This window comes from Bufo bufo, chromosome 2 (assembly GCF_905171765.1).
Source record: "Bufo bufo chromosome 2, aBufBuf1.1, whole genome shotgun sequence".
Classification (NCBI taxonomy): domain Eukaryota; kingdom Metazoa; phylum Chordata; class Amphibia; order Anura; family Bufonidae; genus Bufo; species Bufo bufo.
Genome location: NC_053390.1, coordinates 378384435 through 378403067, shown reverse-complemented (window position 1 = coordinate 378403067; position 18633 = coordinate 378384435). Strand labels below are relative to the sequence as shown.

Here is an 18633-nt window from a genome sequence, read left to right as displayed (position 1 = left end):
AAAATTGTACTGGATCTACAGTATCTGACACATTCCATGGACATGATTGGTGCTGTCTCCCAGGAATCATCTCTATCAGGAAGGAAAATAAACAGATTTTCCTCTTTAGGAATATACCTTTTAAATGCCACATATATAGAAATTAGCACAGATAGATACTTTCCATAGTGTCTGACACATATATGTACTGTATATAAAATAATTATTTTTATTTTAAACAAAAACACTGATGTGTTTGATGGCTTTATGCATACTTTTTTTAAAATATTTTTTAGTGGACAGCCTATTAAGCTTTATTTATTTCTATTGCAAAAAAGAGTTTGTCTTAGATCTATATAGACATTTGCTAGAATACTAAACTTTTAGCATTTACTGCAATTCATAAGATACAACTATGTAATTCTGACCTGCACTCTTGAGTCTCACTGAATAAAATTGGTCAACAGTATCCTCCAGTTTATCAGCTTGAGTAAAGACCATATATTTTTTTTTTACAGTAAATGGATTGTTTGTGATACTAGGTATAAAAAATAACTCAGCTCTGTATCAAATTAGGTACATGTCCTTATAAATATTGTCACAACCAAGCATTAGTTTAGCCTTAAAGTGGTTTTCTGTGAGCTAGAAACAAACAAACAAAAAGGTGTTTGCTCAATCGAGTTTCCTATGGTTACCATATTAAAAACCATGCAGCTGAAAAGGTAATCTCTATAAAGACACATTGGTAAAGGGGGCATTGCAATTTCAAATATAAAATAAATTTCAAACATTTATAATTTAGATTAAATAGAAATATGGATCTCTTTATACAGATAAAAATATTGTGGCATTTCAACTTGAACCCACTGAGTCATTTCTGTAAGGTTGACCAGTCATTGATCAGCTGCATGTGATCTTTAGTATGAGAGCCATGGTTGATTATATTAAAGTCATTTTTCAGTGGAGATTAAGCACAATTTCTCTTTTGTATTGCTTCAGGTTGGGCAATTGTATAAAATAAACCATACCAATTCATTTATAGAGTGGAACCAACAAGAAAGAATGATGCTCAGCTTAAACAAATGATATCTATAGATACAAAGTACACTCTATGTTTTGGACATGTCATTTTATATGTAAAGCCTACACTGTAGGTTTGTTTGCTTGTTTAGCTTTCAGAGTGGTAGAAAATGTTGAGTATGTGTCCATGAGAATGAGCCAAGAGTTTGTTACTGAGATCCCCAGAATGCCAATATTTGCAATGCAAACAATTAGTAAAACAACTCCATGAAATGCCCTAATGTTCTTGCCCATAGATCACTGGCCTCTTTTGAGCATCTCCAGATGGTCTTTCCAATTCCATAAAAAAATGTTTGACACAGTTACAGCTACATATAGCTGTCTTCACCCAGCAATCCAAATTGCCAGGCTGTATTAGTGGGTAGAAACAATACCACGTGAAAACAAAGCTCTGTAGGCAACTATCCACTATATCATTTTCATATTAAATCTCCTGGGTACAGTGCCTGTGACATCGGCTTCTACTACAGCCCCATTGTTTTTCCGAGGAACATATTCCAGGTCAATGTTGTTTTTATGCTTTCCTTTTCCACGGCTCCACACAAAAAGCAGTAAGAAGCAAAACAAAACCACTCCAAGAAATGTAAAGCAACCCATTGCTGTAGACACCAAAATTGTCTTGAGGTCAAAGGAATATGTCATGTTTGTATTGGTTACATTGCTGTTTGTTTCATTTAATTCCGTAATGAACATAGGTGTCATATTAGTGTAAGAACGATCAGGAACAAATCCTTTCACAGTAAGAGAAGCTGAGAAGGTGTCATTTCCAGCAGCATTACTAGCAATGCAAACATAGGTTCCAGTGTCTTGAACTTGAGCATACCTTATTTCCAGAGTGCCATTTCCAAGAACTGTGGCTCTTCCATGGGACTTTGGAGAAACCATTCTCCTACGTGGAGTAACCCATGAAATCATTGGTTGAGGATCTCCATCAGCATTGCAGTTCATCTGAACCCTCTGCCCCTCATCTACATGTAGCTGCAATATTTCTCTGTCCCTAATTTTAGGTTTTTTACATATAAAGTAAAAGGACAATACAGTGGCATGGAATTCCTTAAATTGTTTCTCTTTAATATTGTCTGGACTAGCACACATTGGCTGTTGGATACCAAATTTCAACATCGGATGCCTCTGTAACATCCAAATTAGGCGGCAGTCACATATTAAAGGGTTATTATCAATGCAGAGCACTTCCAGAGCTTTAGGGGAGTGAAACACATTCTCCTCCAATGTTTCCAATAGGTTTTGAGACAAATTAAGTACGCGCAAGAACCGTAGTCCTTGGAAAGCATGTGGCTCAATAATGCGCAGCTGAGCTCCTACCATGTGTAATTCCTGAAGTCGAACCAAATCTGCCAGTACTCCTGATTCAATAACAGTAATGGGGTTAAATGAGAGGTTTAAGTGCGTTAGATAAACCAAGTGTTTTAAAGCATGATAAGGAATTGCTGAAATATTGGTATTGGTGATTGAGAGAAACGTAAGGTTTAGACTGTAAAAAGTATTAGCAGGCACCGTGTCCAGCAGAGGCCAGTTGCTTATTTCCAAGATTTTCAGACGATACAATCTCTTAAAGGCAATTTCAGGCAACACATTTATATTTAGATGTTTCAAATGCAAACTATAGAGGTTGTGAAGGTGTGAAAGGGCATCAGTAGGAACGGCTGTCAAGTTACATTTCTCCAAAGTGAGCTGCTCCAGGCTAAGCAGTCCATTAAATGCTCTATGAGATATAAAAACTAACTGATTATCTCCAACTTCTAGGGACTTTAGATTATGAAGACCTTGAAACATATAGTCTAGTAAAATAACTATTTTGTTTTCACTTATATCAAGCATAGTCAAATTCGACAAACCTGTGAAGACACCTAAGTCCAACAGTTTTAAGCGATTTCCTTTTAAGTTCAATGACCGAAGATTATAAAGATAATTAAATGCTCCAGGCTCCACGTTTGAAATGATGTTGTCACTAAGGTCTATTTCCTCCAACAAAGGATAAGATGAAAAATTATCTGGTCCAACACTTTTCAGTTTGTTCTTACTTAAATCCAGAATTTTAGTCTCTATGGGGATTCCTTCTGGCATCAAGGTGAATTTTTTTCGATGACAGCTGACTGATTTGTTTTGTGGTAAGCAATCACAACGACCTGGACAACCAACAGTGGATCTCACATAGACCAAGACCATGGTCACACACAGGATTGTTTGCCAGCAAGATGTGGCCGTGTGAAGCATGACTCCTCCCATGAAGTACAACTCTCCGGTCAGGGACCTGAAATGGGAAAGAAAAAATTGTGTAAATGATATAATAATAATAATAATAATAATAATAATAATAATAATAATAATAATAATAATAATACAAATAAGAAATTATATATTTTAAACAGAGAAAAATCTGAACTCTATCACTGACAAAAACTGAATAAGAATACATAAGCATTCACAAATGTTGCCCATCTTTTATGCAATCACTGAAGTTAAACATCTGACTCATATCTATAGTTCTTCCCTCTCCTCTGATGAGTAACACTGATGGCATCATGAACGTACTACTCCTACTATGAAGTACTTTTGTCACCAGACCTCATTAATGCCAAGAGCAATGAACTTACATGAAGACTTCAAGTGGCATTAATAAAGCCTTAGTAAAAATATGAATCAACAATGCATAATGTTCTATTTCATACTTCAGGAATGTACATATGTTTCTCTGCAATTATCTGGATATCTCAACAGTTTGGATACAAAACTTAATTCTAAAGATTTTTGTGAGACCAAGCTGCATTTTTTGTTACTTGACTCCTGTAACTGATGATAATACCCACAGCCTGTTCTACATATCGTCTCACTAAATTGGAATAATGTAACATTTTACAACTGAAAGCTGCAATGCTGTCATTTCAGATCCAAATTTTGATTTTGAAAAATAAAACAATTAAAAAAGATATATTGTAGGTCAAAGTGAATTCCAAAGACAGATTGGAATCTAATGACAAGACACCTGTTTCCAATATGTATAATTTCAAGGAAGATTGAGCAATATTTTCTATGATGATTATCCTATATTTCTTGTCTTGACAGTTGTCAAACAGGCTGCCTGAAATATTGACATTGATGAAGGTAGGCTCTTGTTTGCATTTATTCCAATGTTACATTCATAGCATCCACATTTTCAATTTATTGGATCAAAATTTCTCTTTCTACTAGTCCATCAGATGCTTCTAATTTTACCCATTAAACATATTCTGATTAAATATATAAAAATAATTTGGGGAACAGTCTGTGTGGGGGAGGAGAAGTGCTGTTTATGTATGGTTACTCAAGCAGTCAGTTATGAGAATTTTGCCTCCATATAAGCAGTCCACTTGAATGTGAATATGCTGACTCATTTCTGTTACAAAGTAGATTTGGATCCATGGTTCCACTTGGACAGATTTACCTTGGGGCTACTCCTGTGTAATCTAAGTAGCCCCCCTCCCACCCCTGTCTTCACCTTTTAACCCCTGTAAAAGCATCTGGACTCTATCAAGCTTCTCTAACTCTTGGATTAGTCTCTTTTTAAGTGACCTTTGACACATAGGGGTCAAAAGACACTGGTGCCAGGCACAGAGGGATTAGGCAAAACTGTAGTCAGGGACAAGCAGTGGTCAAGGCAGCTAGCGCTTGTGATATTTGATAAACAGTCCAAGGTCAGGGCAGACAGTTTAGGGTCAGAATGGAAATCAGAGGGAGATCTGGTCAGGCAGCAAAGGATCAAATCCAGACAACAGGCAGAAGTTGGTGCATAAGCAGGTGAACATAATAAACAACACACCTTTGCAGGAACCTAGCAAATTAGAACATATTGCTTAGATACCTTCCCACAGGGGGAGGTGCCTTAAGTACTCCTAGGTGACCATTGGCTAGGGAAGATTAGGATGCAAGCACTGGTCATTAAAGAGCCGGAAAGTTCTTGTGCTCTACGGGCAGAGCATAGGTAGACCTCAGCTTAGAAGGAGGAGAGGAATGCCAGCAAGAAGCAGGAGACAGCCTACAGTGGAGAACTGAGCTACTCCAGTGGTTGAGTCTGCCAGGAAGGAGAAGATATACAGTATGCTGGCCTGTCCAAGCCACCAGACCCTGATTTAGAGTGGTTATTTGTCACTTAAATAGGGGAGGATTCCTCATTTTTTAATCCTCGCTCCCCCATAGTCCTTGAATTCCCACTAATCACACATTTATAATGCAGCTGTATACTAAAAGCAGTAGGAATATATGTTTGCTGCCCTCCTTCATGTATAAATGTTACCGAAGAGAATTGTTCTATAGCATCACTCTGCTGCTGCCTAATGGTAATTACATATTTCATTTTAAAATATTTTTGTAATCTTTCAGGTTTTTTTTCTCTGCCACTGATAACACAGCACTATTCTACCTCAACAAACTGATAGCACTTTTATAAATTTTGATTGATGAATAGAATAATATAGCAAAGAGTGATAGAGTACAATTAAGGGAGTCGTAACAATATAGATTTATATACCATTCACATAAGATCTATGCCCTGAAATGGCTGCCAGCAAGTATTTTTAACCTGTGTACGAGGCAAGGTTAACTGAGAAAAACTTCAGCAGAATATGAAAAGACTTTACACAAGAGAACAACTCTGTTAATTTCAAGTATTTGGTGGAAATGTTCTTTGAAGAAGAACAACGTGAGAAGAAGAAGAAGCTGTGAATGGTATCTCTTGAAATGCATCAGGTCTAGAAAACAAAATGTGCTAATAAAGGAGCGCACTTTATGGGCATTACCACTGGGATGTGCATGACTGCTCTCTGACATGTCTGATTTCCACAATGTATTCCTGAAGATTAATTACATAGGTTTCAGAGGGAGTCTGAGATGCTGTAGGCTGAATAAGAATGGACTTAAATACTCTAGTTGATTGTCTGATATTGTAATTGCAGCAACAGTATAGAACATAGATACTTATAGCTATAGTTTGTTAATTCTGTAAACAATTTAACTACCGTATTTTTTGCTTTATAAGACGCACCCAATCATAAGATGCATCCCAGATTTTAGAGGAGGAAAATAATAAAAATATATTTTTCATCAGACCTCATATCAGATCCTCAGATCAAACCCCCATAAATATCAGGACATCACATCAGACCCCCATATCAGCCCTCCATGTCAGAACCCAATCAGCACTCCATGTCAGACCCCCAACAGACCTCAGATAAGCCCTTTTCTTTCAGACCCCCATCAGTCTTCAGATCAGCCCTTTTCTTTTGGACTCCTATCAGTCCTCAGATCAGCCCCTTTCATTTAGACCCCCATCAGACCTCAGATCATCCCTTTTCTTTCAGACCCCCATCAGACCCCCATCAGCCCTTTGCTTTCAGACCCCAATCAGACCTCAGATCAGCCCCATTCTTTCAGACACCCATCCGATTTCAGATCCGCCCTTTTCTTTCAGACCCCCATCAGACTAAAATAAAAAACTTCTCTTATCTCACCTACGCCGTGGCTCCGCTCCGGGTCCGGCAGTCTCTTTAGAAGTCATGCTCCTCTGTCTTCGCCGGCCCACACTGCACTGTCACCTGACTGTGTGCAGCGTCAGGTCATAGTGTGCGCACTACGTCCTGCTGCTGTACTGGATCAGGATGCAAATATTTTATGCCAGAAAACTATCGTAGGGGGAAGATAAGCTACATTTCTTACAAGCTTAGTTATTTTTGAGAAATGATTTCTCCTGGTGCAAGTCACCTTTCATCCGAAAATTACATATTGTAATAAATCACTTAAGAAATTGATGGTTTATGCATATACTCATTGTATACAGCTCTTTGTTGCTCTACTGTATACTACCTCCCTTGTGGCATGAGGAAATTCCCAGCCGTCTGTTCCATTGAAGTATCAGGTCCTGAAACACAGACTATGGGATCACAATTAGGGTTATTCACGTTAGAAAAAAGACGACTGAGGGGAGATCTAATTACTATGTATAAATATATCAGGGGGCAGTACAGAGATCTATCCCATCATCTATTTATCCCCAGGACTGTGACTGTGACGAGGGGACATCCTCTGCGTTTGGAGGAAAGAAGGTTTGTACACAAACATAGAAAAGGGTTCTTTACGGTAAGAGCAGTGAGACTATGGAACTCTCTGCCTGAGGAGGTGGTGATGGTGAGTACAATAAAGGAATTCAAGAGGGGCCTGGATGTATTTCTGGAGTGTAATAATATTACAGGCTATAGCTACTAGAGAGGGGTCGTTGATCCAGGGAGTTATTCTGATTGCCTGATTGGAGTCGGGAAGGAATTTTTTATTCCCCTAAAGTGAGGAAAATTGGCTTCTACCTCACAGGGTTTTTTTTGCCTTCCTCTGGATCAACTTGTAGGATGACAGGCCGAACTGGATGGACAAATGTCTTTTTTCGGCCTTATGTACTATGTTACTATGTTACAAGGTATAAGTAGGCGTCTTGATTACCATGGATGAAAAGGTCCTGATAAATTACCCCATGGGAAGAAGTATGGTGTTAAAGATTGCAAAGGCCATCATGATTCCAAGGATGACAAAATCTACTAGATTCCTAGGGATAAAACATCATTGAATCAGAGGGGATGGCAAGGCCAATGCAGCAGAAGGCATAAAGTGGTAGAATGCTCGTCTGGCCCCCAACTAGGAATGTTGACAATACTACTTGCTTCTAGTTACCAGATACTGTATCTACTGTATACCACCATGAACTGGAGTCCATACCCTAAACTGTCAGGAAAACCATACCAAAAATGCCCTCAGATCAACTTCTCTTAATAATACACTTGGGGTTATATGACAAGTTGATCAATGTGTGATAGGACGTTACTGACAAAGTCAATGTGGGCTTTCGAGTCATTCCAAGTTATATTGAAATTATTAGGATTTTATGCCATAGAAAATAGTTTTTCAATCCAAATGCAATCTAAACTATCCAACTGGTTGATTTCATCTGAATATGACAAATATAGACTTAGGATAATAGTTATTTCACTATTTCCACTTAAAGCATGGTTGCACAAAAAAACAAGCAAAATTGCACATTTCATTTGCATCTAAAATTGGATGAAAGATTAAGTCAAAAAACAGTATTTGTTAGATTTTCTGAAGCATGCTGGAAATAATCATATATCTCAAGAAATGATATAATACAGTAATTAATAGGTGCAGATGATGTGTACCTACATGTGCGCATACTTTTCAGTATTTTCATATAGTATTTAGCTGTAGCTTGAAACTGAGACACTTCATTAAATTGAATCCTTCCTGAGATTTTGCATTCAAAGGATTATAATTACAAGCAACTGTGAAAGGCATTGATCAGATCAACTGTAGTTCATTAGCAATACAGATAACAAGAAGAAAATCTTGGACTCTGACTCCGGCCTTTAGAAATGAACCCTAATCAAAAGGATTTTTTTTCGCCACTCATTGTGATCATAACTCATTGAATGGGGTTTCATTTACTGGCAATCTCATCCTATTGACAGAGGGGTACTGGAAAATCAGATATTATTCCTATAGTATGTGTGATAATACATAATCCTATAATGATTTAGCTTTAAAACACTTATTTTTTTTATAAGCTTCAGTTTCTAAAAATCTAATTGCACTGCCTCTTCTGCAGCTCAGCGATGCTTTGCATAGTATAGACAGATACACCTTATTCCTATATAGAGTTTCATGCTATTGTGATTTAATTTTATGGAAATGCAAGGACTTTATTTTGTCATTAATACATCACAGATTATTTCTAATCTTGGCATAATTAGGTTTCCTATAAGCTTGACTGCTTCCTTTGAATGCTGCAGTTTACATTACTATGTTCACTAGTGTTGGTCGAGCACCAAAGTGCTCTGGTGCTCGAGTAGAACACTTCCGGGTGCTCTACAAAGCACCCGAGCACAATAGAAGTCAATGGGAGAACCCGAGCATTAAACCAGGGACCTCATGCTCTGAAGAGGGGAGTGTGTCAGGACTCTAGTTTGGGTTAGGAGTCCCTGCTCTGACTCCATATATAGCTATGTCTATATATAGAGTCAGTGCTTGGGGACAACCAGTGTATTTAAATCTAATTTATCCTCTATTTCTGAAAAGATTCTGGTGGGATTCAAAATCACAACCTTCTATATTACAGCCAAGCATCTTATCCACTACACTATAGAGCTGCATGGCCAGTTACTAGAAAAATAATAATATATGAGACTTCTGCTGTATAGGAATATTTACTACTAGTAAGTATTCCTACACAGCAGAAGTCTCATATTTAAAAAAATATATATGTTATTAACTGGCCATGCAGCTCTATAGTGTAGTGGTTAAGAAGGCTATAATGTAGAAGGTTGTGAGTTTGAATCCTGTTAAAAACTTTTCTGAAATAGAAGCTAAATTTAATTTAAAAATACAGTATATATACGTTTTCATATTTAGAATATATGTTATAATATATGTAAATATATTATGGCTAAAACATTAGTAGCAGTTTCCCACATATTATGCATTCATAAATAATAGAAGCATGATTTTATACACATATATATATATATATATATATATATATATATAAATCATCAACGGTCTCAATTAAATGGTACACTCCCGAAATTAAGATAAATCACAACAGAAAAGGAGTGCGAAACACACCATATATGAATAAGAAAATGTCAAGTTTATTAATATCATTTTTTTTTTTATAATTCACAGTACATATTTGTGAACAAGCGGGGACAAACCACAGTAACACACCACCCTGCTAATAACCCCAGCGCAATGAATAATGAGCAACAGTACAGCAAATGACCACAACAGATGTTAATGATAAGTCCCAGAATGGGTACAAGAGGTCGCATAAATAAAAAATGGAGGAGTCCTCCTGAGGAAGCGATCACACGCGAAATGTGGGTCGAGGAGCGCCACCACCTGGCTTTTCATCCCCTGTTTCCCTGGTATGTTGCCATTTAAGCTATTTGCACCTTATAGCTAGTATACTTGTCTGTCACTTAGCTATGCTGGTCTTGCATTTGCTATTTTTTGGCATATTCACCATGGCACTCGCACTTTATATTTAGGTGACCTCTTGTACCCATTCTGGGACTTATCATTAACATCTGTTGTGGCCATTTGCTGTACTGTTGCTCATTATTCATTGCGCTGGGGTTATTAGCAGGGTGGTGTGCTACTGTGGTTTGTCCCCGCTTCTTCACAAATATGTACTGTGAATTATTTTGAAAAAAATGATATTAATAAACTTGACATTTTATTATTCATATATGGTGTGTTTTGCACTCCTTTTCTGTTGTGATTTATATATATATATATATATATATATATATATATATATATATATAGTGGATATAAAAAGTCTACACACCCCTGTTAAAATGTCAGGTTTCTGTGATGGAAAAAAACAATGGAAAAACAAACTGAAATCTTTTAGGTAGAGGGAAGAAAAAATATAAAAATAAAATAATATGGTTGCATAAGTGTGCACACCCTTAAACTAATACTTTGTTGAAGCACCTTTTGATTTTATTACAGCACTCAGTCTTTTTGGGTATGAGTCTATCAGCATGGCACATTTTGACTTGGCAAGATTTGCCCACTCTTCTTTGCAAAAACACTCCAAATCTGTCAGATTGCGAGGGCATCTCCTGTGCACAGCCCTCTTCAGATCACCCCACAGATTTTCAATCAGATTCAAGTCTGGGCTCTGGCTGGGCCATTCCAAAACTTTAATCTTCTTCTGGTGAAGCCATTCCTTTGTTGATTTGAATGTATGCTTTGGGTCATTGTCATGCTGAAAGATGAAGTTCCTCTTCATGTTCAGCTTTCTAGTAAAAGCCTGAAGGTTTTGTGCCAATATTGACTGGTATTTGGAACTGTTCATAATTCCCTCTAGCTTAACTAAGGCCCCAGTTGCAGCTGAAAAAAAAAACAGCCCCAAAGCATGATGCTGCCAACACCATGCTTTACTGTGGGTATGGTGTTCTTTTGGTGATGTGCAGTGTTATTTTTGCGCCAAACATATCTTTTGGAATTATGGCCAAAAAGTTTAACCTTGGTTTCATCAGATCATAACACCATTTCCCACATGCTTTTGGGAGACTTCAGATGTGTTTTTGCAAAATTTAGCCTGGCTTGGATGTTTTTCTTCTTAAGAAAAGGCTTTCATCTTGCCACTCTACCCCATAGCCCAGACATATGAAGAATGCGGGAGATTGTTGTCACATGTACCACACAGCCAGTACTTGCCAGATATTCCTGCAGCTCCTTTAATATTGCTGTAGGCCTCTTGGTAGCCTCCCAGACCAGTTTTCTTCTCGTCTTTTCATCAATTTTGGAGGGACGTCCAGTTCTTTGTAATGTCACTGTTGTGCCATATCTTCTCCACTTAAAGATAACTGTCTTCACTGTGTTCCATGGCTCAGTTTCATCAGACGGACACCAAAACCCTGCAAGCAGCGTTTTGGTGTCCGTCTCCAAAGCGGAATGGAGACTGAACTGATGTAAACTGATGCATTCTGAGCAGATCCTTTTCCATTCAGAATACATTAGAATGCAAGCTGATCCGTTTTGGACCACTTATAGGAGCCCTGAACAGATCTCACAAACGGAAAGCCAAAATGCGAGTGTGAAAGTAGACTTATAAAGTATTTTTCACACCAAAATGTTGCAGCTTTTCAGCGCTAGGCTTGTGTACAAAACCAGCCACCCAAGCATTAAAACAAAAATCACTTGGGGCCTCTTTTTACCTCTTTGAACTGTCATTTCTACAGAGAACATCATGCAGCCTGGGAGCAAAATGCAGAGCTTTGGGCATTGGAGATTGTATTTATTTTTTTAACCCCTTAAGAACAGAGCCTATTTAGATTTTACTGACTGAATCCTTAATTATCAGTTTTGCTTCACTGCCTTTAAAGAGCCATAACTTTATTTTATCTTTAACATAACTATAATAATTTAGATACAAGCATCACTAGGATAGGAAAATTGAGGTACAGTGATTATGTGGAAAACCAAACAATTCTCAATATAAAGAAAACAATTGCCCAAAAAGTAAGATATTTTATTTAATTTAAAATGAAAACTGAAAGCACTAGGGACCTCTTATCAAAGGTTAAAGGGGTTGTCCAGGTCCTAGAATTGTATGATCTATTACAACGCGCAACAATGATTTTGCTACTGAGAGAAAAACATGTGATTTACACTAAAATGAGCACGCTGATTCCAAATATAAACTTGGTATTTGCCTGACACGTCTAGATTTTAAGTTATACATGCAAAGCCTATTCAGTTATAATATTAATGCATTATATTGGAGATATTCCAATGGACATGTCCAGACCTGTTCGGACACACTCAGGCTGATGTTAGCAGAAAATATATAAGGCAAGCTGGACAGATTTAGATAAAGTTATCTGCTATAGTGCTATCAGTTTTGAAACTCAAGATGGATAAACGCAAATATGTTAACGATGCAGACAATTTCTGCTACATATGTGGCAAATACACTACTTATGATCAGTGCAAGAATCTGACAAAGCTTGGGATGCATTTGTGCTAGTAGTGCAGAACTTCCTTGGGAACAGACGAGCGCTTAGTAGACAACATGCTTACAGCATATGAACAACTTGGCTGCCGAATGTGATTGAAAGTGCATTTCTTACTTATATCTTACATTCCCACCCAATTTGGGACACGTAAGTGACGAACATGGAGAATGTTTCTATAAAGATATTTCTACAATGGAGAACAGGTATCAAGGCCGCTGGAATCCCAACATCATGGGGGACTACTGCTGGTTTTTGCAACGGGAACATATGACCGTTCACAAACGCAAAAGCAGATGCCTGAAGCACTTTTAACAGTACTGGGCCTTGCTCAAGTAAGACTTTTAAACTGAAAAAACAAGACTTTTTCACATTTTGTTATTCCATAACATTTTCATACACTGTTTACTACGCAAACTTTGATGTAGATCAGGTAATTGTTGGAGTAAAATTTGTTCTGTTCAAAATTATTCAATGCTTTCCAAGTGCTTAATTCATTTAGGCATACTTATTCATAGCAAAATTTCAACTTCGGATTTGTAATGCACACACTCGATTTAGTTTAGGACAAATGTTTTATTCCCAGTAGCAGACGAAAAGTTTTTTTTTGTTGCGTGGTGTTAGGGTCTGGCACCTAACAACATCCACCATTAGCTGTTCTCAGCAGTCCCTGGCGCCCAGTGGATGGAGCTCGAAGCAGAAAACTCTGTCCACTGTATAGTGGCCAGGGTATGTTCCTGGAGCTCAGCTCAAATTTACATTTTATTTGAGATAAGGGAAGTTTTCCCAAGCAACTTTGCTCATCTCTAATCAGCACAAAAACTGTGAGCTGGGAGCTTCATGTTACAGGTTTCCATGGCCAAACAGTTGCATGCAAGCCTTAAATCACCAAGCACAATGTCAGGTGTTGGATGGAGTGGTGTAAAGCACACTGTCACTGGACTTTAAAGTTGAGCCCTGATCTCAACCCTATTGAACACCGTTAGAACTAACTAGAACAGAAATTGTGAGCCAGTCCCTCCCATCCAACATCAGTATCTGACCTCACAAATACTATTCAGGATGAATGGGCACAAATTCCCTCAGGCACACACCAAAATGTTGTGCTTCGGCTCAGGAGGAGTGAGTGGAAGGTGGAAATAGTGGTTTTGGCTCCCTAAGGCCATGCAGGACACACTCTTGTATTGTGGCTCCTGCCTGGTGCTGGTTGGGGTACCCTTGATGTTAGATGATTTACTGAGTGCAAGGCAGAACCAATGGATAGTGGAGACAATAATCAGACCCATTAGTTGTAATAAATGAAGTCTCACTTTAGTTGATGTTAGGGGTGGTAGCACAAATAGCAGCAAAAAACCTGTTCCACAGTATTTCACAGTGCAATATTCTGTCAATTGCAGCGTAGGGACATCAACAACGATGGTGGTTAATCTTTCTTCCTCAAGAACACTTTGCAGTATCTCAGCAGAATCACAGTCACGCAACAAGGTTCTTATTTAGTCCTTCTGCAGTTCCTAGACTGAGGGGTGCAGAAATTTAGAAACAGAAGGCCAATCCATCTTAAAGGTAACCTGTGATGTTGAAAATCGTGCTTGTGCTGCAGGAATTATGGTATAGCACAGGAAGAGCTGAGCAGGTTGAAAATAATGTTTTATGAGAAGAGATTCAGTAAAAGTTGTATTTTATATATTTAAAACCTTGCTCATTTTGGCCTTCAAAGTCAAGGAGGTGATCCTATCAGTGATCGACAGCCTTTCCTCTATGGCTATGTATACAGAAAGTGCTGTCAATCACTGACAGGGACGCAGCCTTGAGTTCAAAGCCCAGAACGAGCAGGAATATAATTTACTGAATGTTTTACTATAAAACTATATACCAATCAGCTCAGCTCTTCTTGCTCTATAAGATGGTGCCTGCAGTTTACATCGCATTTTCCTGGTGACCGGTTCCCTTTAAGGTGCTATAGGATTTTTAGAAATACTCCCTTCCACAGCAGCAATGGCTTTCTGCATTTAAAGACCACAATACCAGTCTGTCTAAAGCTTGCATGGCCTTGTGAACTTTAGACCTTCTTAGATGTCTGGTCTTTCTCTTTCCAGTGGTACTTTAGTATTATGGTTACTTCTACAGTAATTGTATGCTCAGAGATTAGGGTTCACTGAACTTGGGCCCAGTTATAAAGGAGATCTAACACACCTAACTTATCTATTGCAATGCTCATACTAGACTCTTTCTCACTGATTAGTCAGGGGGAGGATCTGGTCCATCCTCTGACAACCTAAAACAAATTGCCAAGCTGTTAAGCATTTGTTGTCCATACTGTGCGATTAAGTGCACACAGAAAACAAATCACATTTAACCAAAAAAAAAAAATTTCATTAACTTTGTCAATGTTAATTAACCCATTGCAGTAGTTCCGTTTGAGGTAATGCACCTGTAGAAAACCTTCCCAGAAAAGTAAAAGCTGTTTTAGGGGCAAAGGTGGGAACAAGCCCATACTAATGCCTATGGGTTTAGAATAGGAAGTCATAAAAAAAAAACTGTGGGTGCAATATGTAGGTGTCCCAATAAATATGTCTATACAGTATAGGTTGCTTTATGGATGTAATGAGGACATTTTAAAACTGACTACAGTTAAAAGTTAAAGAGGACCTGTCATGTAGAATTCTAAAATGGCAATTTTTAATTAGTATCGCCATATTTGACACAGATTAGATTATTAGGCTGTATTTGATATAGACGATATGACTATGTTTTGTACAATCATTTTCCAAGTCAAATCCCCATAGAATCATGTTCACTATGTCCACCACCACCTTTTCTCTCCTCCCCTTGTCGTTTGCCTTCCACGGTATTCCTTTATTTAGATCCATATAATCATGCTCCATAAACCATCATGTTCTTTCTACTACCATAAGTATATGAATTTCGTTTCACGGACTCTATGTATTTATATTTATGTATATTTATGTATTTACCAACCTCTGGACACCTGCCTACCTTGCTGCTATAACTATATCAAATTTTGCTTGTAAATTATTTATTATGTTATATTATTATTACAAATACGATACCTAACTTCATACTCTGCCATCTGTAAAAGACCTAATTAAAACATGTATTGAATACTATTCCAGATAACATGACCGCTGATGAAGGTCCATCGTGACCGAAACGTCCGGTCAGAAATAGTCTGTCATTTATATATACCACGGGCAAATGGATGATGCAGATAAATGAAATAAAACTATACATGAATTGCAAAACTTCCAAACTGAGTGCCTCAATATTTTATTACCTGGATCACGGCCTAACAGCCCTTGATTGGCACCGGTGATATCCCTTGAACAGAGTGCGGTTCCTCACTTTACTACATGGTTTCAAATCATGCATGGCACGGAAGGTTCCCCTGCTCAAGTCATCACATGTCCAAACCCATCTGAAGTTTGCCAATGACCATCTGGATGATCCAGAGGAGGCATGGGAGAAAGTCTTGTGGTCAGATGAGACTAAAGTAGAACTTTTTGGTCTAAACTACACTCGTCGTGTTTGGAGGAAAAAGAAGGATGAGTTGCATCCCAAGAACACCATCCCTACTGTGAAGCATGGGGGTGGTAACATTATGATTTGGGGGTGCTTTTCTGTGAAGGGGACATGATGACTGCACTGTATTAAGGAGAGGATGAATAGGGTCATTTATTGTGAGATTTTGAGCAACAACCTCCTTCCCTCAGTCAGAGCATTGAAGATGGGTCATGGCTGGTGTCACGTACCGGGGACCAGACCAGCCCACCGCGTCACGTGACAAGTGTTGCCCCTCGCCCTTCAGGCCGATTCACCTCACGTCCTAACACGCTGTTACGCCCTGCGCCGAGCCGTAACTTGAGCATAAATCGCCACCTGAAGCCTGCAAGCACACCCACGCACTAACACTAAACTTTCACTGCCACCACCCGTCAGTTATAAGGTCGACAGGACACCCCTGAGTGTTCCACTCGCAAGCAGACACACACACACGGCAGTAAGCCTCATGGAAAACAACATACAGTCTCAGACTGCACACACACTCTTCATGGAGCTAACAGGTTCTTAAGGTTACAAGACAAACCATCAAACTTTTAGGTTTAATGTATTAAAAATAGATAGCACTTGGCTCCAAAAAATGATTAACAAGAGACATACATAAATGGAAAACAATTGTAAAATAAAAAGGAGAAAACCTAGAAAGTTCTGATACTTAGCAGTTGCGTCGTAAAAGTCCTTTCCTCCCAGGAGATTTGGGCAGAATAATGGTGCACAAGCCAATTCAATTGGATCTCCCACTTTGTGACCCCCAAATATCCAGAGATTGCATGCTTATGCTTTCCTCCAGGGGAAGGCCTGAGGGGGATTTTCCCTCCGACCTCTGACTCAGCCCCTCTGGCCGAGCTTCATTACCCATGCAGCCGGCCCCCTGGCCAACTAGAGAACAGCTATGAAAATATCAAAAAGATATCTTCACCAGGCCAACTGGGAAACTACAGACCCCAGACCTTCTTCATAATTCATATCTCATCGTTCCGAGTCCTAGCATATCAAACGAGACACCTCCAGGACGCTCAGAAGATGAGATCCTTATTTTAAGAAGATGAAGGCGAGTTGATACGCCATGTCTGGTGTCCATGCGATGCCCCAATCATACCAGATATGATGAGCTAGGTTTTGGAGATGTCAGCCCCATCCTGAACAAGTTATGAAGGATTACAACTTATTGTTCATTCTCTGGTATGAAGCTCCCATGCTGACACACGGCGCCAGAGAGCCTGCTGTCCCCTGTCCTGAGTGTGATCAGCAAAAGGGCCCATCCTGGCTAGCATCTCTGTGCTAACTAACCCCCCGGGGAGCAGTTTGCTGTTTTCACAGGTATGAGGCAGACATCTCGGCACTATATACAGCCTTCAACTAATTCATCAATGGCTGCTTACCTGGCAATACAAAACATAAATACATACTGTATATGAATGTGAATCACACTGGACTGTTACACTATGACATATACCCATAAAACATATAATATCACAGCAATCATAATAGCTAGGAATAAAGCGGTCATTATTCCTGACAGCTGGATTTTCCAACATGACAACGACCCAAAGCACACAGCCAAGGAGTGGCTCCGTAAGAAGCATATCAATGTTCTGGAGTGGCCTAGCCAGTCTCCAGACCTAAATCCAATAGAACATCTTTGGAGGGAGCTGAAACTCTGTGTTGCTCAGCGACAGCCCCAAAAACTGACAGATCTAGAGGAGAGGTCAAAAGAAGGACTTGACAGGCTCAGAAAAGTCAAAAATAGTGAGATATCTTGCAGAGGGATGCAGCACTCTTAAAATTGCAAAGGCTCTGAAGCGTGATCATCGAACAATCAAGCGTTTCATTCAAAATAGTCAACAGGGTCGCAAGAAGCGTGTGGAAAAACCAAGGCGCAAAATAACTGCCCATGAACTGAGAAAAGTCAAGCGTGCAGCTGCCAAGATGCCACTTGCCACCAGTTTGGCCATATTTCAGAGCTGCAACATCACTGGAGTGCCCAAAAGCACAAGGTGTGCAATACTCAGAGACATGGCCAAGGTAAGAAAGGCTGAAAGACGACCACCACTGAACAAGACACACAAGCTGAAACGTCAAGACTGGGCCAAGAAATATCTCAAGACTGATTTTTCTAAGGTTTTATGGACTGATGAAATGAGAGTGAGTCTTGATGGGCCAGATGGATGGGCCCGTGGCTGGATTGGTAAAGGGCAGAGAGCTCCAGTCCGACTCAGACGCCAGCAAGGTGGAGGTGGAGTACTGGTTTGGGCTGGTATCATCAAAGATGAGCTTGTAGGGCCTTTTCGGGTTGAGGATGGAGTCAAGCTCAACTCCCAGTCCTACTGCCAGTTTCTGGAAGACACCTTCTTCAAGCAGTGGTACAGGAAGAAGTCTGCATCCTTCAAGAAAAACATGATTTTCATGCAGG

General features: G+C 39.1%; 1 protein-coding gene across 1 annotated transcript in view; it reads right to left on the bottom strand.

The window, feature by feature from the left end:
* Positions 1-292: 292 nt before the first annotated feature.
* Positions 293-18633, bottom strand: part of LINGO2 (leucine rich repeat and Ig domain containing 2) — a 44772-nt gene continuing 26431 nt past the window's right edge. The window contains exon 2 of the mRNA XM_040420331.1: positions 293-3331. Coding sequence (XP_040276265.1) covers positions 1468-3306 — 1839 coding nt within the window. The 5' untranslated portion in view covers positions 3307-3331 and the 3' untranslated portion in view covers positions 293-1467. The remainder of the gene's footprint in view (positions 3332-18633) is intronic.